This window comes from Xiphophorus hellerii, chromosome 7 (assembly GCF_003331165.1).
Source record: "Xiphophorus hellerii strain 12219 chromosome 7, Xiphophorus_hellerii-4.1, whole genome shotgun sequence".
Taxonomy (NCBI): domain Eukaryota; kingdom Metazoa; phylum Chordata; class Actinopteri; order Cyprinodontiformes; family Poeciliidae; genus Xiphophorus; species Xiphophorus hellerii.
Genome location: NC_045678.1, coordinates 18,112,179 through 18,140,078, shown reverse-complemented (window position 1 = coordinate 18,140,078; position 27,900 = coordinate 18,112,179). Strand labels below are relative to the sequence as shown.

The window sequence follows — 27,900 nt, the reverse complement described above, 5'->3', positions numbered from 1 at the left end:
AACAAGACGAGCCGGCCAGCTCCTCCACACTTAGAGGTGTCGCTTGTATTTACAGCCCCAGAAACTCTGTACTCCTCCGCATGTAGCATTACATCACTGATCCCAAATCAGACTCGCACGTATAAACACCATTTTTTGTTGTGAGGAATTTATATCTGCTTGATGCCCACTTTCTTCTGCTTTGGTCCCAGAATAAGTTAATGCTGATTAAATTCTCAGAGTATCTTGTTGTGGGTTTCTATGTGCATATTTTGTTGTATGATGATAGACGGTAGCAGCTGTTGAACTATGGAATCTACTCTGGTGATAGACATGATGATGAAACCTCTGTGACCTGATTTAGCTGTATACAAGGGCCTGCAAATAAGTCACAGTATGTATTTCTGTATGGGTTTTCTTGGGACTCGGCGCAGGAGGCATGGAGCCTTAGAACCTTAAAAAAGCGGCGGAAAAAACACCGCGGGACCATCTTCTGCAAGGGGGCGGAGGGTCTAAAATAAAATCAGCTGTCACTGTCTGCTTGTTGGACAGAGATGAACACATTGCCTTGGAGCTGGTCTCCATCACTGACCCGGATTTTTCTTTTTGCTTGGAAAGACCCTGCAGGCAGGGGTGCAGTGGCCTTATTGTGGGATTCTATTTACTGAGATCAGATATTTTATAATTCAACACCATCCTTTCCTGGTAGGTGCTGTTTAACTATTTTGCCTGTCTTTAGCTTTCAAGTTTACTTTATTTGCCTTAATGTTGTCAGATGTAACAAAATAGCTAAAGGCTATTACTGAATCACTGGTGCTGAGCAAACATCCTCCCATAGTACAGGATTTGAGAGCAAAATATAAACCAAACTGTGAATAAAATGAGAAGTTAAAATTACCTTTAGCCTAAGAACAGATTAGAAAAAATTCTATGAAGTTATTCCAGTAGCTTAGCGGTTTGTTTGTTTGTTTGTATGAAGGCCAGATCTTCTGGCTGTTAGATAGTTTACAACCTCAGAGCCAGGTAATGAAACAAGGAGTTTTGAAGAGAAACTGAAAATGCATTCTTAAATGCAAGGTCATGAGTGCAAGTTTTTTCATACTTTTGGAAAGGGGAACTTTGACCTCCCAGCTTTCCACTGTATTTCACTGAGAAACATGACCCATGATGGTTACGTCTAAAATAGGCTGGATTTATTTTTGCATGTACATGGCGCCAAGATAACTTCACTTTCTTGATATTTGAGCTCTTGTCCCAACCTAGTCTGCCATGTAATAGGCTGGACCTGAAGACAGATTTGAATTTTTTTGGTTGATATCAAAATCATTTCACTAGACTGAATTGTTTTAACCAAATTTGTTGATCTTTTATAAGTTGTACAGAAACATTTAAAATAGCCTACCAGCATAAAAAGTGATTACATTTCATTTTGCTAGCATAACACTTATTCAATCTTTTTTTCTTTTTCAAAATATAAATTAATTTATAAATGAAAAACATAAAAAAATATATATATTATATGTTTCACTTATTTTTAGCAAAATAAATAAACTAAGCACTGATTAGTTTATTTCAGGTTTATTTTCCATAATTTAATAAGTATAGAATGTTTGATTTATTCACTGTTGTGCCATCAAAAAGGCCGAGGCTGTTTAGGTAAAACTGAGTTTATTTTCTTATTGTTTTGAGCACATTTTAAATGAACAAGAACTGAGAGACAAACAAGGTAACTTTCCAAATTAGAGCAGTGAGTAAGCTCCTGACACAATCTTTGAGGTTTAGCAGTTACACATAAACTTTTTATTATCAATTAGAAATAAAAGCACAAGAGAAGTTAACAAACATCAAAGGAAGGACAATTTATCATCATAAAACCATTTAGGTTATTCTCGTCATATACGCTTATTCCAATTATACCAGAAACATGATTTACAAGCAGGGCTTCATTATACAACAGTTTGAAATACAGTAACCTTAATGTGAATCTTGACCCTCTTAAAACTCTAAATGATATGAGCCATAATTTCACAGGGTTATGAAACTACAGAAGTACTCATTAATCTAAGAGGATAATGAGTGCCGAGATACATTAAATAGTACATTCATATCATTTGAGAGCAAATTTAAATGAGGTATAATGTTAAATCCCCACAAATCACGTTAACGTTTCCAACATTTGATAGTTGCTTACCACCTTTTTACTAAATCTTGCACATCCTGTGAGCAGCTGGATGCCAGAAGATAGCTGTGCAAATTATTTAAGTCCTGGACCAGAGGAGCATCACTGAATTTGCACTACCTGCTCTGCAGCAGCACTTTATGAGTGGCAATCAAGACACAATCTATCAGATTTGAACAAAAATATATTACTTACCTGATTTTATCTAAATATATTTATAATAGCAGTATCATGTTATTTGGTTTCAAATTATTGGATAAAAAAAAACACAGATGGTAAAAGTGTTCTCCAACTGTTGCCTTTGTATGCCTCAGCTGCTGGCAGTGCAGGTTCAACCAGGGCTGGACATCCTAAAAGTTTAAAACCAGAGGAATCGGGATTCACTCTGCGAACTCAGTCATCATCCCACAGGCCAACTGTGAGGCTATGTCCCAGGCAGCTGTCTCCAAGCGAGCAGACAACACCATCACCAGCGGGGTATTCCAGCATGTGCATGGACTATGTATCCAGATAGCTGCTTTCATAGTTTCCCTGCAAGTTGCAGTGAAAAGAAAATGTATTCTTCCTTAGTATATAATATTAGAGAATGATATCATGGAAACAACAATGGAGGTAATTGAGGTAAATTGTTGTTTCTTTTGCGATAAAGTCTTGATAAAGTTGACAATTCTTTCCTGTGACCATGGGTCAGTTTTTGCATTCATGCAAAACATAAAATCACTTACTAGATTTAAGCAACTGTTGGGAAATTTGGAAAACACTGCACAAACTACATGAGCTGTCACAACCCCTGACAGGTGTATGCATCCCAATATGAAAAGCCATACTGAGCAGCTGTTTAATTCCAGAAGTGGAAGCAGCTAACAATGTTTCCTGCTTCATTAGGTCATGGAGGAGTCAAAGGTCTGTTCCCTGCCTGGGGGACTTACAAGCGTAAGGAAACAAATTCATACCCAGGAAGCTTCAACATCACACAGTGTAACTCAGTTTCATTTTCATCACAAAACTGAGCAGGTACACAGATCAGCTCCATTAGGTTGATGCAAAGTGCTTGGGGGAGATGAGTGTGCAAATCATGATGATGCTTTGTAACGACCTGAACTGGTTGCTGCTGCATCATAACGCTTGACATTCTAATCATTCGAATGGGAGTTCTGCAAGTACAAACTGATAAACTCAACTCTGTGTGAGGTTGTATATACAGTGCCTTGCAAGATTACTAATCCAGTTTGGATGTTTTAAGATTTTGACATGAATCAACCAAGCAAAAATGTACTAATTGTGCTGGTTTTTTACAAAAAATCCTAATTAAATATATTGAAGGTTGAGGTTGTAAAGTGAACAATTTCATAAAAGATTAGGTTATAAATACATTTGCATGGCACCGTGTTGCTATACCTGTAATTGAACATATGGACCCTTGTTGCTTGCATTGCTTGATATTTTATCAGCTTTTATTAAAGCCTCTAGGCAGGTATGTTTATAAATGCTGTAGTCCATTTATGTAGACAGATCATTAAATAAGGAATATAAATGAAATATTCATTGGTTATTTTGCACAGTGTGAAAGAAGAACTTGGCATCATTATCTTTACTCCTGTGATTATTTTTTTTCAGCGCTCAAGAACCGTAAGGGGTTGATGGTGTTTACTTGTGTGCTATTATGCCTTAACAGACTTAGTAAATTGGAGTTGAGTCTGATTATTGGCCATAAAAAGAGTTGGTTATGATATGAGGCACTAAGAAATTTGTGTTATGAGGTTGTATGTCATCTACCATCTTTGACAAATGCCTCTTTTGCCCTAACAGGAGATGTCAACCTCTGAGGTTACAGTGTCAAGTGGCAGCAGGTCGGTCGTCCCAGGCAGTCAGCAGCTAAATTTCCAAGAAACTATGGTATGCATAACATTTTCTGTCATTATGATTCTAAAAGAAATACAAGAAGATCTTTGCCTATTTCTCAGCTTTCAGCAGAATCTGTGCAATAGGACTGCAATAGGACTAAAATCAAGGATGAAATGTATTACAATTTATCCCAGTAGCTACTCACTACTCATTAGATAAAATAATACATAATCATCACATACATAACTACAAGACGAGTAATTATAATTATGTACGTGTCAGTTACACGAATTCCCTCTCATAATTTTTTATTTAAAACACACACAGGTGACCTACAATGACAGCAACCTGGCATCCAGTTATGAAAACCATCAGAATGATACAGGTAGGAGCTCATGAAACTCTGTTAATCGTCATTCTGTGTTGCCTATCTCTGCTTTGCTAATATAAATCTCCTCTCTGTTGTAACTCCTGTGCTAACAATTAGACGAAGAGTTTCCCAGGTTCACAACCAAAGAGCTGAGAGATCACTTTGAAAGAACAATAGAAGAGGCTGCTGCACAAAAACCAATTAAGGTAATAACTTTTGAAATACAAGCATATCTTTTTCTGAGATCACTCTCAAAATGTAAAGATTAGTTCTTTTAACTCTCTTAAACAATTGCACAGTAGAACACACTCTCTGCAGAAGCTATACACCTGTGCAAATTCATAATACGTAGGTGAGGTAAATTGTGTCACTGGACTGTTGTGTACCTGTGCTGCTCACTCAAAACCTTGACAGATTTGTCTTGCGTTATATCAGCAATTTATTTCTTTGTCGTTTGGAAGTGAATGAGAAGAAAGCAATTTAGAAGTTTATTTAACTATTTATGGATTACCATTCTGTATAGATCCCATCAACAACCAGATTTTGAGACTTCAATGTGTTCAAATATATACTCATGTTTTTTAATAGCTAATTTACTAAAAAATTATCATTTTTATTCCCAACAAAGATTGGACGTGACATCAATCGATCAAAGTGGTCTTCAAACGTGAATCAGAGCAACAAGCTGACTAGTGAAGTGTGTAAGGAATTTGCTACGGAGTCAACCCCAGCTACAGTGATGGATTATGAGGACTTTCCACCCCCTCCAGCTGAGGATTCTGAATATCTTCCTCCTCCTCCACCACACTTATTACAAATGCCATCAGACAGTGAAAATATTCCAGTGAGCCATCCCTCACATGAGCCTCTGGAGCCAGTAAACAAACAACAACTCAATCGAGAAGCTTTTTTCAAGCAGAAGGGTATGTCTGAGCTGAAACGTCTATACAAGCACATTCATCCTGAGGTTCGTAAGAATATTGAAAAAGAGTACTACAGTGAATACAGTGAAACAGAGAACAACCAGGTAGAGAGCCAAGTGTACACATATGAGGATGATGATGATGGTAGTCCCGATGATGTCTATGATGAGGAGTATGAGGAGTGGGAAGAGGTTCTCCCTGGGGAGGTGCAAGCCATGCGCTGGATGTTTGAAAATAAACCATTGGATGCTATTAAAGATGAAACTCCCGATGAGGAAGAAGACAACAAGAAAATTACTCAACAGGAAATAATTGTGGGCAAAGATGTGAGACGTACGGCATGGATGTTTGAGACCAAGCCAATAGATGAGCTGGGCTCACTGAACATCAATTCAACGGAATATAAAAACAAATTTAACAAATTTGACAAAGGGGATGTTCGTGCTGCAGCATGGTTGTTTGAAACTCAAAATATGGACACTCTAAACAAAATGCACAAGGAGGAGGATTTGACAAAGGAAATTGTGTTTACTGAAGATGATGGAAATGCTTCTATTTACATGATTGATAGTAAGTTAATAGAAAGCTTGGGGCACACAGAGACTATTGATGAGAGCCACCTGCTGAGCTTACGTTCAGTGTTGGAAGAAATCAGTGGAGAAGTTAAAGTCATAACAAGCACGTTTGACACTCAGTTTAAATGTGTTATCATAGGACAATCAAGCCAAATGCTGGAGATAACGTCTGTGCGCAAAATAGAAACTGAACTGGAGAACTCTCTTGCTTCACGCTGGCTTTTTGATACCCAACCTCTGGATCTGACAAATAAAGAATTTGCTCCTTTAAAACTTGTGTGTAGTCTGTCTATGGAGGATAGCAGCAAGGGAGATTGGGGCAGATGGTTGTTTGAGATAAAAACATTAAATTCTCTCCATGAGTGGCAAAGTTTGCAAACAGAGAAGAAAGATATTATTGGAGCTGATGTGCGCAAGCACCGGTTAGTCTTTGAAACACAACCAAAAGACTCTCCAATGGCCATGACATCTGAGTCGATTGAAGAGATTATAGGAGGAAATGTTAGATCTGCAAGGGATTTTTTTGAAACCAGTCCACAAGTAGCCAGGAAGAACTGCCCTGAGGTTGGAAAACTTAAAAAGGCAATAGTAGATGAAGAAATGAAAGGGGATGTGAGACACCAGAAGTGGCGGTTTGAGAGTCAGCCTCTAGAACAAATAAGAGAAGAGAAAAAAGAAGTCATTCGTACTGTAAATGTTGAAGATGATCTCACGCAAGAGGATGGAACAAGCTGTAGGGCAGATGTCCGTAGGAACTGTTGGGTCTTTGAGACGCAGCCAATGGATACATTAAATGATGATTCAAATACTTATTCCTTGACAAAAGAAGAAATTATTGCTGGTAATGTGAGATCAGCCAGAGAATATTTTGAAACGATTCCAAGTGAAGACTTGAAGGAGTTGGCTGAGGTAGGCAAACTGAAAAAGACCATACCACTTAATGAGGAGAAGGGCGATGTAAGACATCAGAAATGGTTATTTGAAAGTCAACCACTGGAGGAAATTAGAGAGGAAAAGAGAGAAGTAATTCGAACGATTGACCTCGAAGAAATTGATAAAGTGGATGTGTCAAACTACAAGCACATTTTTGAGAGCACAGAGTTTAACACAAGTAAGGAATTGCAAATGATTGCAATAGAGGGTGTGACATCTGGCTCTGTAAAATCAAATAAGAACTTGTTTGAGTCATCAGCATTGTATGCCATGCAAGACAGTTTAGGCCACTTTCATGAGGTGAAAACAGTGCGCCGTGAGGAGGTAGTTAAAGGAGACGTAACAACCTACAAATGGATGTTTGAAACACGCCCCATTGATCAGTTTGATGACGGTGTTGAAAAATATCAAATTATTAAAGGAATATCTAAACAGGAAGTTGAATCTGGCGATGTCAAGACTGCAAAGTGGCTATTTGAAACACAGCCTCTTGATGCAATCAAGTACTTCAGCAATCTTGAAGATGAAGAAACTGTGGAGACAAATAAAGCTCTGGATATTGTGAAGGGGGATGTGAAAACATGCAAGTGGTTGTTTGAAACAAAGCCAATGGACATCTTGTATGAAAGAGTGGAACTAAAAGGAGAGGATGAATCCGAAGAAATACGCAAGGGAGATGTCAAAACCTGCACATGGCTGTTTGAGACACAAACACTTGATTCGATTCATGACGACACTGAAACAGTATTGAAGACACGCAGTTTAAACCAAGAAGACATTAAAGGAAAAGATGTAAAAATGGCTTGCTTTCTTTTTGAGACAGAAAACCTGGAGAACCTCACTGGGGAGGAGATAGGATCTTATAAACGTGTCACAGAGATAGACATTGCATCTGGAGATGTCTCAAGAAAAAAATATATTTTCGAAAACCAAACATCAGACATCATGACATCTTCCTCTGATGAAGTAATGCGAAAGCTCAAGAGAGTTCAGACCGAGGACATACAAAGAGGAAATGTTGTGAACTGCAAATGGCTCTTTGAAAACCAGTCCATTGACCAAATACATGACAGCAAAGAGGAATATATGAACAGTCACACAGTCAGCGATGTGCAACGGGGTGATGTCAACAAGGGTCGGTTTATTTTTGAGACCTATTCCCTAGATAAAATCCAAGAGGTTTCCTCTGAAACAGAAAGCATAAAAACATCCAAAATTATTTGCGACGAGGAAGAGAAAGGAGATGTGAGAAATTACACAATGATGTTTGAAACACAGCCCCTATATGCCATACAGGACAAAGAGGGTCACTACCATGAGGTCACTACTGTTACAAGTGAGGAGGTGAAAAAGGGAGATGTTGTCGGGACCCGGTGGTTGTTTGAAACAAAACCTCTTGATGCAATTAAAGACACAGATGAGGTCTATATCATTAAATCTGTAACACAAGAGGATGTACAAAAAGGAGATGTAACATCTGCCAAATGGAAATTTGAGACCCAGCCTCTTGATAGGATTGCTGAAGACAGTAAGCCTTTTATAAAAACTGTGGAAGACATTCAAGGAGGCAACGTGAGAGTGAATAAACAGCGTTTTGAAACTGACACCTTCTCAGAGGGATCTGTTAGAACTGTTAATGTGAGTGAAATACAGAGAGGTGATGTCAGGTCTGCAAAGTGGAGGTTTGAAACTCAGTCCATTGACAAAATAAGAAGCATGAGCCCTGAAAATCTAATTGAAACTGTTAAAAAGGAGGAGGTTGCAAAGGGAGATGTTAAACATTCAGTCTGGCTTTTTGAGAAAAATCCTCTCGATCACATTAAAGAAGTAGATGAGGGTGAGAACATATCTGTCGCTCAGGAGGAAATTCCCAAAGCAGATGTAAAAACAACAACATGGCTCTTTGAAACAACACCGTTTGATGGCTTCAGTGAGGCTAAGGTAGAAAAGACTGAAATATTGGGGAAAAGCATCAAGGGAACTCTTGAGGAACTTTACAGTCAGAAAATGGTGAATTCAACGGGAATACTAATAGAGGCTGACGAGATTGGTGATGTAAGAATGGCAAAATACCATCTAATGAATAAGCAGACTCCAGAGATTCAGAGAGAGGAAATCATCAGGGGAGATCTACAAACTATTATGATGAACCTTCTCAACAGAAAGGAAGAAAGGGAGCAGCAAATTGTCATAGATACAGAAGAGAAGGGAAACATCAGCTCAACAGTGGAGCAACTATTCAGCCAAGAAAAAGAAAGTAATGTTGAAAAGGAGGAAATACTGCATGGTGACATTCAGGAAACAATCAACAACCTCTTCAGTAAGACTGGATCAGCAAAACAGGGCATACTCATTCAGGAGGATGAAAAAGGAGATGTACGGATGACATTATATTCCCTTCTACATAAAAACCAGGATGTTAATGTTGAAAAGGAAGACGTTGTAAAAGGGGACATAAAGAGTGCTCTTGAAAGGTTGTCCAGCTCAGAAAAGTCAGATCAGGCCATGAAGATAAAGATAGATGACACTGAAAGGGGGAATGTCAATTTTTACTCCACATGCATTGAATCTGGAGCTCTTGATTATCTCAAACAGCTCCAGTTAGGCCCTGATGAAACTCTGGATGACACAACTAACAAAGAGAAGATCATTGGGGGCGACATCAAGAGCACCAAATCTATCCTCGGCCAACATCAAATGCAAATTGAACGCTCAGTAGAGGATGTTATACCAGGAGATGTTCACAATGCATTAAAAGTTTTCATGGCAGAGCCAACTGTCTCACTGGAAAGAATCCAGAGGGAGGAGATAGTCAAAGGAGATTTAAAAGCTGCTTTGAGCTCATTGTCAGAATCAGCTAAACAGACAGTGGTTGTGGAAAAAGAGGAGGTGGTAAAAGGCAATATTCCAAAAGCACTGCGGTGTCTGGAGAGGGCTCAGAGACACAACAAAGAGGTGGAAAAACCAGATATTATTCCCGGAAATATCCGGGGCGCTCTAAGATCTCTTGAGAAATCATCCACCTCCAGAGTTGGAAGTTTTGCTGTTGAGAATTTAGTTCCTGGAGATGTGAAGGCTACCCTAAAATCTCTGGAAATGGCAAAGCAAGCAGTGAAGGGAGTTGAAAAGGAAGAAATTGTGCGAGGTGATATTCATATGGCAATGCAAAGTCTGCAAGATGCCTCAAGTGAGAGAAAAATATGTCAGCAGGAAATAGATGTTCAAGGAGATGTCAAAGGGACAATTCAGATGTTCATGGAGCCTCCACTATCCCCAAAGACCCAACAGAAATTTGCCTTTGAAGATGATATCAAGGGTGATGTCAAAATGTCAATCAAGTCCTTATATGAGACACAGGAGCAAATCCAACAGGAAAAAGAAGAAGTGATAAAGGGTGATGTTAAAGGCACGATCAAATCACTTATGGAAACAGCACAGCGGGAAACTCCCAAAGTCAGGCATGGAGTATACAGAAGGGTTAAAGTCAAACAGAGCCCTGCTGTGAAAAACCTAAATCCAGATGCCCAGAGGAACATACAAAAGATAAAAACAGCAAAGCAGGTTGAAACATCTAAGGAAAATCACTCCATTACTAATCAGTCAGAGACAGTTAGAATAAAGACTTCAACGGTGGTGGAGCACAAAACTATTACTCAAAACCATGGCATAAAAACGGTAAAAACAGAGTTTCGTAATCTTAAATCAAACCAAAAGGGGATGGGAAAACTGTCTAAAACCAAAGTAAAAACTGACAATTACACATTAAAGTCACAAGTACCAGAGCATGATCTGCCTCTACCACCACCACCTCCACCTGTTGCAGAAACAGACCTTCTTCTTCCTCCTCCTCCTAGTCCTCTTCCGCCAACTGCTGATACTGACACTGACCACCTTCCTCCCCCACCACCACCACTCACTGGTGAGCAAGACTTCCTCCCACCTCCTCCACCTCAACGAGAACTGGAGAGTACCCCAACGCAAGCAGTTCCTGCTTCTCCATCAACAGCAAAAAGAATGATAGTCAAAAAAGTGAAAGTTCCTGCTTTGCAGCCAGTTCCAAAGTTGGAGTCTAAAGTTGAATTCAGTAAAATGCAACAGGTACAGGCACCATCGGTGAAAACTGAAGTGCAGGCAATCCAAAATGAAACAGAAGCAACCATGCACATTTCAAAAACGGTCCCCCGTGACATCCCTCCTCCATACCCAGAATCGCCTAAGCTGCTCAAGAAGGTCAACATTGCTCCTGTGAAATTTACTCCACCACCATCTCCACCTCTACCAGCAGAATCGCCACTACCACTAAGGAAAGTTTACATTGCTCCAGTGAAATTCACTCCTCCACCTTCCCCTCCACCATTCATGAGAGGGAAAGCTAGTAAATTTAACACAGCACTGATAAAATCAGAGGAGAAATACCGGAAACTGAGGGAGGAAAACACACCCCCAACTTCTCCTTCTCCCACTTTTGCACATGACTCTGTGAGTGCTGCTCTTGAAATGCTGTCCAATAGGGATCAGGGAAATTACAGTATCTCAGGAACCACTCAGAAGGGTAGTACAAATACAGAAATGGGTGCTCATTCAGACTCCTCCATGACGGTTTTGGTATCAGATGTAACCCAAAAAAATCCCAGGTCCCACCATGGTAACACCACTATGGATTCCACAGTTACATTGTCTGCAAAACAGCAAATTGTATCAAGTGAAAATACTAAGTTGGTCTCCAGTCAAAAGATCTCCTCCGTCTCAACTGTTAGACAGCACCTGCAAACAACTACTCAGAAAACTGTATCAGTGTCTTCTAATCAGTCTGGAGAAACTGAGAAAGTCTTGATCTCTATCGCCGATGTAAGTGGCCATGCCAAAACAGACACTAAAACGCACAACACTACTTCTAACAAATCAGAAGATCAAAACAAATCTGATAACGAGGCAAAACATGTATGTAATAATGTTTCTACAGATGAAACAAACAGAATAAATGTGTCTTCAAATAGGAGCCAAGAAAATGTCTCAGATCTTCCAACAGAAAATACATCTCTCATTGCAAACGGAAAAACAGGCAAACAAAGCCAAAAATCCAAAAAGAACTACAACAAACAAGAAAAGCCAGTAGAGATGAACAAATCCAGTGACAATGAGAAGCAGAGTGTTTCACAAGATTTGGAAGCAGAAGCCACAGATATAAAACAAGAGATAAAGAATGATATTACTTCCCCTTCTGTGGCTGCAACACCTGTAAGCAATACTTCCAATCAACCAGAAACTCCTGCTCCAGTAAAGAAGAAGAGGAAATCCAAAAAGTCTAAAGTGAATGCACAGCAAGGCCAGGGTAAAGAAAATGTCACTGATTCAAACACAGAAGTAAAGAGAGTAACATCTGAAATGACTCAACAAGAAGAGGAAACAATTGCAGTCGACAAAATTCAGAAAAGTATCAAAGAAGAGCACGTTCAAATCAAGAGAGAGGTTATTACTGCTGACAGAAAAGATGATCAGAAGTCTGTGCAACAAAAAGCACTTCAAACGCAAGGGAATGGATCTCAAAAGAAAGAAGTGACAGTTTCTCAACAGAGCGCAAAGGAACAACCAAAAGAAAACCGGGATGTCCCAATTACGGTGACAGGCAAGTCAGAACAAAATGAACTTGTAAAATCCACGACAGAGAGAACAAAGGGATCTCAGAGGCAAGACGTCCAAGTGTTAATCTCTCAAATCACAGAGACACAAAGCATTTCAGAGAAAACACATTCCAAATCTGTAAAAAGTCTTTTAAACTTAGTGCCAGATTGGATCATAACTCCGGAAAGGAAACACGAATTGGAACAAAGTGCTGCTGAAAGCGATGCTCAGACCAATGAAAAAATTATTTTGAATCTTAAGAAACTTGCAGAATCCAAACTAATGGAACTTACAGACGAAACATTGGAGAAGCATGAATGTGAGCCGGTAGCAGAGAAAGCAAGTTCTGCCTTGGTGGCACAAAGAATATCGAAAATCAGTATTGGTTCTGCCAAAATTGAACACCAAACTCTTAAAAACACCTCACATGAAAGCAGAAAAGAAGAAGTGAGTTTGTGCAAGTCAATCGACCTTCGAGCTCCATCACCCTCACTCAGAATGCGTCCTCCCTCTCCAACATTTATCACCATCGAGTCCACACGAAAAACAGACTCACCACAAAGAGTGACTCCATCACCCACCCTACTCCACAGGCCACCCACCCCTCCTACACCTCCACCACGCAGGTGTGACACCCCAACATCACGCATCACCAGAATCACACCTTCGCCGACATTTGATAAGGCAGAAAATTTGGTCCGACTCAAAGAAACAACAGCAAAACTCTCTCGGGTTGTCACACCCCCACCACTACTCACCCATCAAGTTATTGAGAAAAAATCAGAGGTTGTGGAACTGCCTTCAACATTTCACCAGCAAATCAAAACTGATGCTCAAGTTACAGAGACTTCAGGGACATTGACTGAATCATCCAACTCAAAAACAAGCATTACACAAAGTAGCTCTGAGAATGATGTGCTACTACTCCAAAAGGAGCAAAATTCTGCAGAAGATTCGGATGATTCTGACATGATATCTGCATCTGTCAAAGAAAAGCGGGAGTTCTTTGAAGGGGCACAAAAAGCTGAGCTTAATAAGATCTTTGTGCGCAAGGAGCCCATCACCATCAGTGAACGGCTGGGCCCTGAGATGGAGGAGTGTGAGGCTGAAAACAACAACAGAGAAAAAGATGAGCCTCTAAAGGCAGACTTGTCAAGCTTTATAAACAAATTTGAATCCCTAGAAGAAAAGCAATATAGCAGAAAAGAGCTCACTCCACCTCTACAGTGCCTTCACAATGACAACAAAAGCTCAGACTATAATAAAGAAAAAGCAGACATACTACAACAGGAAATACCAAGGTTTAACATCCAGGCGATTAGAAATGTTTTTGAACTGGGTGAGCAATGTTTCTCAGCTACAGAGGAGAGAAAGGATCAGGAAGAGCTTGTATCAAGTCTCGGCAAAACAAGAATAGACTCTTCAAAGCTGGAAAGATCTCATGAGACAAAAGGAGGCTCAAGGCAGAGCACCCCCCTCCCTTTTCTAAAAAATGATGCAGAAACAATATTGGCACAACCATCTGCCCTCTCAGAAACCAAAACAATCACAGAACGTTTCTCGAATGTTGATGAATTTGGTAACAAAGTAACTGGCAGAATCACTGCTGTCACTCAGCACTCCGAAAGTGTCTCATCCCAGCCAGTCCCTTTTTCTTATGCCGATGCTGTCAAAAAGAAAGCTGCCAGGCGAACAGAAACTTACGATGAGGACACCACAGAAAATCTGCTAAGGAATTTCCATAAAACATGGACAGAGAGTGAAACAGTTTTCAAAAATCTTGGGTACACTGTTTCTGAAGAGACATCGTCACAAGCTGTGCTACATCAGACAAAGACTGTTTCATCGGGTAAAAAGTGCATGGCATGAAACAGCATGGCCTATGTGCTGTTAAAAGATTGTTTTCATAGTCTCTTTAATGAAAAGTGTCTGAAATGGAATGGAAGTCTGTAGGAGTGCTAAGAGGGAGGTTGACAAACAAATGTCACTGATTTGCTAATATGCTAACTTTAAAATGTCTAAGTTAGAAATTATCTTGAGTAAAATAAATTAGGCAAATTAAAGTTCTTACATGTGGTTCATGAGCCATTGTGGGTTATTACCTGCATTGATTGATGCATGTGTGCCATTTCTTTAGGGTTGAAACCGATTTGTGTTCAGCACACATTGGTGTTGCTCAGTGCATGGCTGCATGTTGCTGTTACTTGGGGCAAAATATATGGAGCAATCTGGTAGGATTGTTGGGTTATATTACAAATATATGGAGCAATCTGGTAGGATTGTTGGGTTATATTACAAATATATGGAGCAATCTGGTAGGATTGTTGGGTTATATTACAAATATATGGAGCAATCTTGTAGGATTGTTGGTATTACTGGCATTGTAGTTTTATTCAGATACAATTATGATAAAAAATCTGCTTTGTGATGAATGAAACTAAAATATTAAGATTGTTCAACTTGTTCTCTGCTTTTTTCAACTTTGCTTTATTTTTGTTTTTTTAGTATCCTCATATGTTTTTCTTTACTGATAAAATGAAGTGTCCTAAGACATTATTCCTGAAATTTATATGATACTCAAAGCAAAATAATAAAATTGTGAGGGAAGAGAGCAACTTTTTTATAACTATTTTCAACATGGCATTGTAATATGTTGCAAACTAAGATATCGACATATCATATTGCAATAAATAGTAGACATGCTACTGTTACCTTAGCAGTTCAACAAACTTCTCAAAACAAAAACAACTTCAGCAGGAGCAAAGTTACTTTTGAAAGCTTTAACTGGATATCTCTAAAACTGAGACAGTAATCAGTATCACAGATGAACAAAATATTTTTTTTGATTAATATTAAAATCTGAAATATGATATTTAAAGTACTTACAAGAGGAAAAGGTACAAAAAATGTATATGAACTGTTAAACTAAGGTCCCAAATTAGCCGCATAGATTTGTATATAATCTGGATTCTTTGTGAAACCAGGACACAATTATTTGCTGTTGCAGGGATCCAGTTCCTCATATATAGGTTTAGGTCCAGCTTTAGTTCAAAACGTTTGGCTCAGAAGCATTAACATAGAAAAACTACGAAATCAATAGACTAAAGGCCTTGCTTTGTTTTTTAATAATTTAACATATTTAAATTAAAAAAGCTTAATTGCACTCTTCAGATGAGTTGTGTGTATTATACTGTTGTGTGAAAAAGTGTTTTCCCCTTCCTGATTTCTGATTGTCTTTGAAAGTTTTTCTACATAAGTGTCTCAGAACATCAAAAGAATCTAAATATTAGTCAAAGGCAACACAAGTAAATGCAAAATGCTGTTTTTAGATGACAGTGTTCATTATTGGGAGGGTAAAAACACCTGAAAGGGGACAAGCACATTTTCACACCACTGTATATGATGAATTTTTTACATTCCTAGTTAACACTAATTTCAGTCTGTTTGATAACACAACAGTGCATTAAAGTAAGGTGTATATCTACCTTGGCAAATATGATTTATTGTACATTATGTACCTTTAATCTAAAAGGGTTTTCAGATATTACAGCTACAGAGATGTGGTTTGAGTATGAATGTGAGTAAAATACAACATTCTGCTAATGATCAGTATTTTCATAACTGCTATAACATGTCATTTGAAATAAAAATATCTTTCTAAATATAGTAATATATATATATAATTTCTATTTTCAACTTCAGTAAAGTGTTTGAAAAGCTGAATATGCTCAAAACCTCACTATTTGCATTTTGATCTGTTTGGAAAGCAGATTCGTGTTCCGAAGTCGGAGCTCTGCGCAGTATGTCGGAGGAGGGCTTATCCGATGGATGCTCTGATAGTGGACAAAAAAAAGTACCATAAATCCTGTTTCTGCTGTGAGCATTGCAGAAATAAATTAAGGTAAATGTGAAATTTGTTCAATGTTCTCTCTCTGCTTTTGTCTTATTTACTAAACTTTAAATTATATAAATGTATAATATTTGATTGGAATGGATTGTAATTGTCTCCTACAAATAAAAATGAATAAATACTAGTTTACAAAAACAGAAATGTTAAAAAAAACACACACAAAAATGATTGTTTTTTTTTTTTCCTCTTTGTCTTTGCAGTTTGGGAAATTATGTCTCTCTTCATGGACATTTTTACTGCCAACCTCATTACAAACAACTTCTTAAATCCAAAGGAATATACGAAGACAGCCTTCGACAAAATCCTCTTGTGGGAAGCAATGGGCCAAATCCCTTAGATGATCAAATAGATTGGAGATATTCCATGAACAGTGCGAATTCAATAGATAAACCCCACAGAGGTGAACACGAAATGACAAAAACATTTAAAGAAAGCAAGCCACACTGCAACAAGATAACCGTAGTCTGGCCCCCTCAGGGTGATCCACCAAAGAAAACCTTTAAAATAGAGGAAGACATTCAGCTAACAAAACCTCACTGGCCCCCTCCGGAAAGCTCTCCCATGTCCCCCAAACTCCAACACAGAAAGGCTGTTCCCAGAAGCGTCCTTTGAAATGTAATCTCCCACATTCTGAGTTTAGTCAAGTACGATCAATAAAAGAGAACAAAAGACTTAAGGGTAACGGAAGACTGCTGTTGGTACAGTTAGGAAAGTGTTTAAATGAAGGTCATACAGTTAAGTAATGTAAAAAGATGAGGGTAACTGACAGGAATGGAGAAGAAACTGTGTATATATTTGTAAATTGTGAGAAAAAGCAGGGTGTAATTGTAAGTGAAGAAAAGGTAGATAAAAGTGCAGATAAAAGTATAGAAAGTGGATATACGTCTGATACAGTACATTTGGGCAGACATGGAAATTAATCTGTGTCATTTTAATGTTCATTGCAGTGTATGGTTGGTTTTTCCTGATAAGCAGTAGTCCAGTTTAATAAACCATTCAGTATTTGATCCCATGCTCATAGCAATTTTCTGCTGTTTTTAATCAATTATATATATATATATATATATATATATATATATATATATATATATATATATATATATATATATATATATATATATATATATATATAAACTTTACATTAATTTTAATTAAATGACATAATTTAATTCAGGGGTTTTCAAAGTGTGGAAGAGTTAGTCCCCCATAAGAGAGCAAATAGGCAACTTTCCCTTTTATATTTGATGGAAACATTGGTGCAATATTATCTGAGAATGAGCCTTCAGCGAGGGATTATATAAATGCTGGCACAGGTGAACCTGTTCTGCAAGGGCACCCTCCGAATTGTTCATTTTGAGTGAAAGGTTGTGCGCATGATCTGGCACAGTCTGGCACCACAACCGTGCATAAAGCCAATGCACAGGGAAGGACAGTGCTATTAGCATGGCATCAACTATAAACCTCGCTTTACCCATCACATCTTCAGGTACTAAAAATCCATATGTCTCTGGCATAGGCCTAGTGAGATTTGTTAAATGCTCGCAGTTGTTTTTTTCTTGTTTATTTGTTTTTTCCTCATGTCCTGGCACCACTAGAGGAGACACAACACACTTTAAAATCCCCTGATCTAGTTGATTTGAATCATGTGCAAATCTATGCCTTTAGATCATTACAAAGTTATGATAAAATATAATTCAACTCAGTCCTTTTAAATTTTATCCTTTTTTTTTTTTTTTTTTTACTAACAGACTCTGAACAACTTCATTCTGTTTTCTCTACTTTTGTATTATTTCGGCAGGTCCACCTTTGAACCAAACATTTTTAAGCATTATTCTTCGCACCTGGTGTGCAGACTGATACGATCTTCTTAAAATTGTCTTATTTATAATATAGAAAGTATATAATATAAAGGAGTTAATAGAGACATTTGTATCCTACTTTGAACAGAATATATTTTACATTGAAAAAAGTGTATTTTTTAGAATAAACAGTTTACTGTACTTTCCTTTGTACAAGAACATTTCTGATTATGTCCTGCTGTCAGGCTGCTTCATCTGAAATACTGTTGATCAAAGGGCAATAAAAAATTAAATCCTACTGCTTCCTTTGTCTCTTTACAGATCAAGTACAAGTCATAATGTTTAATCCAGTCACATAAGTGTAATTTGTACTTATAGATTTGTTGAGTGATAAGTTTAATCATTGTTTATTTGCATAGTTTTTGCCCCAAATTATATGCATATAGAAAGAATCCCAAAATGTGTTGTGTTGCATCAGCTATGATGTTAAAGCCACTGAAGTATGTTTTATGCAAACTAGTAATCTAATCTAACCCCACACCTCCACTCCGGTGGGAATAGTAGGTAGTGGATGGACAGATGGATGGACAGATGGAATGGATGAATGGACTATTACCTTTGTTACCATGCAATCTATAAGATTGTTTTTTGTCAGTTTGATTTTAAACCTTAGACTTAAGCAAAAATACAGGTAAAGCCCTTGTTATTTATTTATCTTTTAGTAAAACTTGTTTCTTTAAAAAGTTTGTTAAGACTTGTATCTTTCAAAAATTACAGTGCATAATACTGTAAATATATTTCTGGAGGAAAGTAAAATATCAATGGATAAAGGTCTAGACAAGATATCCCTGCTGGATGAAAGAGATCTTTGAGGCCCCAGGCAGTTCTGCATGAAAAATCGTCATGCCTCTGTGTTGTTCTGTGGAGATGTAAAGAATGATGCATATGCGAGCTTACTGACCAGAGGCGCTAAACCGAATTGACACAATAATTTTTCTCCACTGGAACAAAACCAAAGTGCAGAAGGCAAAATGTCACAAGACTGAATGAAGAGCATATCAAATGCTCTTTGATTGGAATTTGAATGGGCAACGTAATAAACTAAGTGGCTACAGAAGAGAGATGTAGCAGGTGGGGATAATTGTTTTAAATGTACCACATAAATCCAAAAAACCCAAACACACAAAATAGCCCAAAAAGAGTAAATAAAAAAAATGAGCGCAGTTGCTCATGATGACCTATAAAAAAACTCATTGTAACTCAGACCAGCCATCTGGAGCAGACAGAAATATTTGCGTGAAAGAGTAATGCACAAAAAGTAAAGATGATAAGAAGACCCTGTTTCCTTGTTAAAGAGAACCTGTAAAATCATTGGGACTGGCAACTTTAGGATGTTTAAAGGTGATACTGATGCAGAGAAAAATAGTGAAAGATACATGCTTCCATTCAGCAGTGTCTGATTATGTCAACACACAAGAGTTTGGCATATTTTTGATGCAAGTCCAGATCAGTTGACTGAAAAGAAAGGACTACAGAAACAGCCAGACTGAAATAGTCAGTTTTGTATTCAACAAAATAGAATCTCGTTGCAAAAATATAGCAGTAAGTAGGCTACCCTCAATGCTAAAGTAAGCTTAGATGTAGTTCAACTTCTTTGGCAACTGTTCTCCTGCATGTACCAAAGATGTTAGATGATTATTCCCTTGGGCTTGTTGATAAAAGTAAAATCAAATTAACCTATTTATTTATGTATTCATGCGACAGACTGGCGACCTGTCCAGGATGTACCCCGCCTCTCGCCCGGAACGTTAGCTGGAGATAGGCACCTGGACCCCTCCCGACCCCACTAGGGACAAGGGTGTTAGAAAATGGATGGATTTATGTATTTATTTATTTGCTTATCACCACTAATTTTATTTTACTGATTTATTATTATTATTGTTGCTGATGTTATTTAGTATCGTTACTCTTTATCAGCTATGACTATAATCAAATACCTCAGGTCACACAATATGTTGTTTTACTGGAGCTGTAACATCTGCAGCGCAGACGTGGGGAATGAAAACAGTTCGCACGGGCGGCTGACTAAAAAATTCTCCCACAGCCTCAATCTACCTTGCTACTACCGACTGCGGTCAAGCACAGCCTTCACTTTCTCCAATTGAGTGGATTGGTGAGAAATTTATCGGATTACACTCTGATTGGTCGGCTCCTCCTCGTTGAGCGGCGCGTCAGCCTCATTGCATCACCGTCATGATTCTGCCCCCCCACCTCCTCGAGCTCTGGGATGCTGAGGCAGAACAGAAGCGTATCGGCGGCACCACGAGTGAGAGTAGGATGAGGACGCAGAATGAGGTAGGGGCAGCAAGGATGGCTATTTTTATTTCCCATCTGCTATGGCGCGTGCATGCGCAGGTTGAGCTTTTTCTGTACGGTTGTGAAACGCAGTGAGTCGGGATGTTCCTACTTTTTGAAAGAATCCTGCAGTGTGGGGGATCCATCTATCCTCTACTTATGTGTCCTTCCTGGTCTCTGTGCGCTCAGCCGAGGTATTTCGGGCGTCTCCTCCTATGTGGCGCTTTTGATCTCTGCTTATGTGCGTTAGGGTCATACCCATTTGGGTATTTAGCGACGCAGCTACTTAGACTCAATCCCCTGTGAGCACACACTGATCTCTGTCCTATTTGGCAGGGCTGCCACCTCTGCGCTCCGCGTTAGAACTGCGGAGGTTGTCCAGCTGGGCGATGAGGAACAGGAGCTGCATGGTGTTTAATGTCAAACTTTGAAAAACATCCCAGAACAGTCAGGACATCTAGATGTGTTTTTTTTTTTATTCCGCTTGATCTCTAAAACATACAAACTTAAAACTTTCTCATTTTATTTAAGCTTGTCATTGCTCCCACTGAATGTAATCAGTGTAGTTGAGTGTGTTAGTGGACAGCCTCAACTGCTAAGTTTAAAGTAATACTGTAGAGATAAGGGCAGCATATTTCTTTAATTTTAAATTATTTTAGGCAGTGGAAAACACCTCTTGATTTTAAAAAATCTGTGATTTAAAAAAAAATATGTAATGCTCTAACTTTGAATATCTAAAAGATGTTTCGGAATATTTGACTAAATTTAGATTTGCACCTGTCTTACCTATGCAATGACCTGTAGAAATTATTTTAAACTTTCTTCATCAAAACAGAAAGTCTTGAAAGTATTTTTCTATACTTTCAGAAAAGCTTTGTTCTGTTATCCCAATGTGGGACTATCACTACTATTTTAATGTGAAAATGTAGGCTCTCATTTGTGAAATAAATACTATTCAAAACAGTAAGACAACTACAAGAAGAAAAAAAGTATGTTTAACACTTAGCTGTGTGGGAACCTTTCTTTACATGCTGACCACAGGTGAGGGTGTATTTTTGTTGCTAAACCCCTTGTTCACACCATGACACAGTGATTATGTGTGTTACTGTGTGCTTCTTGTGTGTGCTCTCACTAATCACTTTTCTCCACGTCTACTGTGTGTAAAGCCTTAATCCCCGATTTAAAGTACTACATCTTTGCTTAGTCAGTGTTGTCTGCCTTGTTGCACTGGGCTTACAGTCTGCAATTTATGACAGTGTATTGAAATTCATTCCGAATAAATATTGTTGGAATATTTATGAGGCAACTGGCGAGGAGAAGAGATCACTTGGACTTTAGTACCCTAATCTGAAAGGATGAATTAATGATCATTGTTTGTTTAATTTTGAAATGCCTAATGCTACCTCTTAGCATATGCTATTTTAGATAACAATATACATAAATGAATGACAGACAAAAGCAGATGGGATTTGACTGCATGCCTTTTAATAGCAGACATGCATAGTTGGTGATGGCGTTTAAAAAATAAAGGAAATATCTATTAACTTTCTATTTGCTGTGGGATCCTTGACTGATTTTTGTTTCCAACTACATTCAAAAATGACAATGCTTTTTGAAGGGGAGATGAAATGTTTCAAGAAACAAAATAAGTCCAATTGCATTCTACTGTAATACTTAGGACAGATATTAACGTGTTTTGTGCACAACGGCTCTTGATTAACAGCAAAGGACCTTGTGAAAATCTACAGGGAAGAGAGTCCTGTCTGACCTGGGTAGAAGGATAAAGAGGTTATTAAACCAAACGTAACATAAAAACCCAGATTACACTTTTCAAACACACTCAGGAACAAAGACCTTAATTTTTGGAAAGATTTGTTAAAAAGGGAGACTCTTTCAAGCTTGGAATATCAGCCAAACTGTGAGGAATGTGGGTGGCAGCATATGGAAATATTGAAGCAACATCTTTAGACTTCAGTCAGAAAGTTAAAGCTTAAGCAAAGACAGCTCCTCCAAATGCACACTGACTTAGTTATCCTGCCATATTAGTAACCATGTTGTTTATGGACAACAAAGTTGATGTTTTGGATTGGTGCTAATAAAGCTCTGATCTCAGTCTGTTGGAAAATTTGTTTGTCAGATCTGCCTACTAAACCTAACTCAGATACAGCCATCCTATCAGGAGCAATGGTCCAAAATTGATGCAGATTATTGTGTAAAGCTTGTGGAAGGACACCCACAACATTAAAATAAAGCCATGCTGTATAACAGGCAATTCCACCAATGTGTACATACTCTTAAAAACATAAAATACAAAAAGGTATGATCTGATTTATTGCCAGACAGTGAGCAAAAAGTCATGCATTTTAAATTAAGTGCATACAAATATTTGCTTTCAGGTGTATGTAATTAAAGGCAAGAACAACTAAAGAACTTTGTTTTAGTGTGATGCTAATTTGTTCGTACAGCTGCTGGTAAAACTGGGTGTTTTAAGTTTTTGGTTGGCATTGCAGCAGTTTATCAACATTGTGGTGGGTATTAGCTAGAACAAATCCTCAATAAATGCTGTAAAAAAGTCAACTCTCCCTAAAATAAAGCTTTATTTAACCAGATTAGTCCCACTAAGATCAGATACCTCTTTTGCAAGGTTCAAGTCAGTAGCTGTATAATTGCAATAAAGGCAAAGAACACACATTAGAATTTATTCACAGAAAACCCTTGCACGCACACAATGTGAAGGTTTGCAGCATATTTCACAATAAGTATAACTGTGCAAGCAGCTCCTGTTCCAAGCATTTGATAAAACAGTCTTTACTGATAGTAAGTTACACATTTCTAGTGACTTATTGTTCCCCATTTGACTCTAGGACTGTATTACGTCTTTGTAGTTTATTAAGCTTCCAGTTCAAATAAAATTCACATCCTTATTTTGATCTTAAGTTTAGATTTCAGTACATCCCTCAAGTGAAAATCCTTAAAATAGGTACATTTTGTTTATTGATACTGTGGCATTTTTGACAGAAACAAATTTCCTAAGGCCCATTTGCAAGAAAGATAAATAGAATAAAACGGAACATTTGTTCAATCTAGTCTAATTTGTTTTAAACCAATACAGATCAACTGAGTCCAAATACAATCTAACCAAACTCAGAAAATTAAATTTGAATTACAAATTTGCCAATTAGTTTTGAACATTTGGGAAATTAACATTTGCAAGGGGAGAAGGGAAGTCATACACAGTGAAGATAATAAACTCCCCTTTAAACTGAAGAAATCACAACAGGGCCAGATTGATTAAGCACAGCAATCATCCACAAATATCTAGGGGATCAGAGGAAAGAAAGGGGATATAAACAATCCTAAACCCCCCAGGCTTTTGATTCCAGCTGTTGGAAAAAAAATGGAAGAAAAACATTAAGTTATTGAAAACAACAGTAATATTAAACCCGTAAATGGAAAATAAAACATAAGTCAGCAGATATCATCATACTAGCAGTCAGTCTCTCTACCTTTCAAGAACAGGTGGGCTTTATATTCTAAAACATTTTGTCGCATCTTCTTTTACTGTAAAATAAAATATTATTGCAATTTCCCTACTAGAAAGGATTTTTCCCTTTTGTCAGCTAAACAGATTTATAATACTGATATATTTAGGATTGGAGTACACTTTACTAAAAAATATCCATTTTAATTTAAAAGGTATAGCCAACAACAGCAGCACTTGAGTAACAGAAACATTTGCTATGCATGAGAGGAAAATAAACCTATGAGCATGTTCAGCATAAGACGTCATGGACTTCTTTAACAGGTAACAAAAAAGTTTCCTTTTTGGGAGACCTTTCTAATCATTAACAGAGAGTTAAAGAAACAAATGAACTTCTCAATCATATCACAATTTATATAATACTTTCAATATTTGATAGTAAAGAAGAAAACTATTATGTTGTCAGTAAAATCTCAATCTGAGATACTTTTTAAACAATTGTGAGGGGCATGCAGAAATTGCAGAGCAATTCACATTGGACATGACATAACTAGGCTTTTTGTAATACTCCTGCACCCTGTAATTCCCTCTGAAAATGCAAATGAAACTGACTCAAGTCCTCATATGGGCTGCTCATGAGAATGATATGAGTCATTTAAATAAATTCTGAATAACTGCTTTTGACAGCTTTAGGGGTTTGATATTTATTTTGTGATACTTGATGAGATATTTATTATATAACGCAGTTTCCCCCATTATGTTGAACAGGTTTGTGTAAAATAGAAACAGAAATATCTCTGGATTGTATTTAAACCGGTCTACTTTACACTGCCTAAGTCTTTTACAGGTAAGGTGGAATATCATCAAATTCACTCTGGGTTTAGCTCCAAGATATTTCTAGCCTCAGTTCTTCCATATCATGTTCTCATGTTCATATTGAGAAAAAAGTTCATAACTTCATGTAAGGCCCTGCTACTGTTCAATCAGGCATCATTATTTTGTCCACATGTGGAACTTAAGAGTCCAAAAATATATAAGTTGTTGAAATCATGAAATGTTGAATTTTAATGTAGAGGTTTGAGGACTGATATATTTTATTGAATTTAATATGAATGTGTTTTGTTTTGTCTTTTATAATAAAAAAAGTACCTTTTCTAAATATTAGCCTTTTAAGATGCAACACATAAATAGCAGAGGCAGCCGGTTATATTACAAGAACCCCAACTAAACAACAACATATCTCTGTAATTGATGTTTTATATGCATTATGCTATGTTGTGTAGACTTTTATCACACATTTGCCTACCGATCTGCGTATCGGTGTATAAATGTGTGCGTGCTTGTGAGTGCTACTGGGTGAATGTGACTCTAGTGTAAAGCGCTTTGAGTGGTCAAAAAAATGACTGGAAAAGCGCTATATAAGTTCAGTCCATTTACCATTTACCATTTACACATTTCTATACATTTTTTATTTGTCATATATTTTAAATAGTTTATATTGTTTTACAAAAAAAAAAAACATTGGGAAAGCCAAGTTTAGCAGCACTAACAGTGTTAGGGCAGTGTGATTGGTTATCAGAGGCATGTTTTCTACTTATTTTATTGATTATCAGATAGCAAGCAGCTGGCTAATAAGATTGAGACAAAGTCAAGCAATGCATTATTAGAGAATCAGAGGTCACAGTAAAAATAGGCTGTTTGCACTAAACCGATCTCTTGATTGATTAACTTGATATTCTATTGGTTGTGATTTATTTTTCAGTTTTTTGTTAGTAAATTTATTTTGTTGGAAAATAGTTTTCTTTCTGACTGTTTGGTTGCAGATTATTGTGTAGGTTACATCTGGATTAAACATGATTAAGCTGATTGAGTTCTTGTTTGAAAGGCTTGACTGGATACGTCCCAGTGTATCCAGCATAGATTGGGGTCATTAAAGACTTTAGTCTAATTATGAGCACACCTTCGTTACATATGTCGGTTTTCACATTATTGTATTGGAAGTATTGGAAGGTACAAAACTGCAAGAGTCATAGGTAATAAAAGAAGGTTTATTGAGTTTAAGGGCTACTACAGTGTTTGAGGTACAACCTGGAGATATTCCTTTTATTTGCTGTGATTCTAGCTTAACCTTGTGATTGTTTTCTATTTTCTTTGATTAGAATCTGCCATTACAACTACTTGAAGAAGATTTTAATTAATTTTCTCTAGGTAGATTTGATAGGAAGCACTACTCAATGAAAGTGTTGTTAGCAGGTATGAAATACATCACATTTTATTAACTTAATAAATGATTACCCTGTATGTAAATACTGACTGAATGATATCTTTTGCTAGGGATGCTTGACATGGAAATAAAATTTTTATATCAATATTTTTAACTCAGCCTGTATCTACTTGGCTACTTTAAAACATCAGTTGAAGGAGCAGCTAAACCTGGACATGGTAACTGCTTTATAATACATCCTGAAACAAAGTAGAATTGAATCAGCTCAAGCGTGCCCAGCAGATGGAAAATAGTTTGAAATGAAAAACTAATTAATCCAGTTTTTATATAATTTTTGGAGCTTCCAGACATCAAGTAATGATGGAAAATTCTTATCCTAATAGATTTTTTAGGGATAAAGAAAACATAATAATCCTCATTTCTGCCTTGTGCAATAATACTTGGCACCTGAGATTTGGACAAAACAACAAAAACATGGTAGAGAAATCAGAGGAGTAAAAGGATTGTATTGAATTTTCATAAATATTAGAATAGAGCTATACACAATTAAAAGAAATTATCAGAAACATCTTACCTTTACTTTAGGAGGGTTTAGGTTCCATTTCTGTTGTCCAGTCCACTGCCTTCCAGCACTTGCATTGAAAGCAAAATGTGATCTAAAAAAGAAGAAAATTAAAAACATGCTAAAGTGCAGTCTGTCTTTTCTACAAACCTTGTTATTATTTTCTATGTTTTTATATGAAAACCAGGTGAAACCTTGTTAATGTGAGTTTTATGTCATAATTATTCCCAGAGGTAGTGAAAAAGGCTTTTACATGTCGTTCACCTAAAATTATGGGGGATGACTTTACTTTTCCTCTGATTTGAGGATGCCAAGTGTTTATGGTATCCAGCTTACCTCCTGCTCTTATCACCCACTTATATTCCATATTTATGGAACTGGCTGCTTCTTTTATTTATACATTTAGATCTGTATTTTGTTGCCAAAGTAGCAGTGTTTAACTCTGTCCGCTAAGTGATTCTTTCCATATTTAACCCATAATCACCATGGCATTCTCCTGTTTTTCATTGATTTGTTATTGTGTCTTAATGTCTCCATTTCTCTCTTTAATAATTCAGATGCTCTTACACTGCTACTGTAATTGCTTTTTACTTTGGTCTGCATCTTTTAGGTGAACTCTTAAGCACACAAAGAGTTTCCTTTTATCGTTGTTGATATTTTATTTGTATTTGTTTGGATTAAATATACTCCTTATTGGCCTTTTTTATATATTTCTTTTCTATTATTTGTTGGAGTCTTGCCACAAACAACAGCACAATCCTCCAGCTTTTACATGAGAATCATGAGATTGAAATTGACACTCCAAGTAAAATGAGCATGTAACCAACAATTATGACATTTATGCAGGATTAAATTAATACATTTTACAATTTCCTACAGTTTTATCTGTTTCTCTGTGACAAATAGTGAAGCTGTGTTTTGCAGTAAAGTATTTAGTAACAAGTCCATTCCATGAGTGGTTTAAAGGTGCCTTACTTGAAGAATGATTGTGAACTGGGTCCTTTTGCAGTGTGACTTGATTTCCCCAGTGACTCTCCAGCAAAAGTATATTTTATTGCTGTGGAAAAAAAATCACTGTGGACAAATTCTATATAGGATGTGACCTTCAAGTTAAGAAAAAGAGAAGTTACAACACAACACCTA

At 37.3% G+C, this 27,900-nt stretch overlaps 2 protein-coding genes across 3 annotated transcripts in view; both read left to right on the top strand.

Annotated features, from left to right (window-relative positions):
- Positions 1-432: 432 nt before the first annotated feature.
- On the top strand, positions 433-17,396 carry xirp2b (xin actin binding repeat containing 2b). 2 transcript variants are annotated; one of them, XM_032568108.1, is made up of 9 exons: positions 433-684; positions 2,473-2,635; positions 3,044-3,172; positions 3,968-4,054; positions 4,331-4,388; positions 4,491-4,579; positions 5,002-14,275; positions 16,197-16,327; positions 16,537-17,396. In XM_032568108.1, the coding sequence occupies exons 2-8, from the start codon at positions 2,585-2,587 to the stop codon at positions 16,286-16,288; spliced, it is 9,780 nt and encodes a 3,259-aa protein (XP_032423999.1). In that variant the 5' UTR covers positions 433-684; positions 2,473-2,584; the 3' UTR covers positions 16,289-16,327; positions 16,537-17,396. The 2 variants fall into 2 exon arrangements, with proteins under 2 accessions (XP_032423999.1, XP_032424000.1); XM_032568109.1 differs by lacking the exons at positions 2,473-2,635; positions 3,044-3,172.
- Positions 17,397-20,398: 3,002 nt separating this feature from the next.
- The window catches only part of b3galt1b (UDP-Gal:betaGlcNAc beta 1,3-galactosyltransferase, polypeptide 1b), a 53,752-nt gene continuing 46,250 nt past the window's right edge, over positions 20,399-27,900 (top strand). The window contains exon 1 of the mRNA XM_032567017.1: positions 20,399-20,490. The gene's annotated coding sequence lies outside the window, so the exon portion shown is untranslated. The remainder of the gene's footprint in view (positions 20,491-27,900) is intronic.

What these genes read in the sequence shown, in the direction of transcription:
- xirp2b (XM_032568108.1), top strand. Translation starts at nt 2,585, where the DNA reads ATGTCCCAGGCAGCTGTCTCCAAGCGAGCAGACAACACCATCACCAGC. An exon ending in ACAACACCATCACCAGCGGG is followed by an intron (nt 2,636 to 3,043) that starts GTATTCCAGCAT and finishes CTGCTTCATTAG; the next exon opens with GTCATGGAGGAGTCAAAGGT. An exon ending in AAACCATCAGAATGATACAG is followed by an intron (nt 4,389 to 4,490) that starts GTAGGAGCTCAT and finishes GCTAACAATTAG; the next exon opens with ACGAAGAGTTTCCCAGGTTC.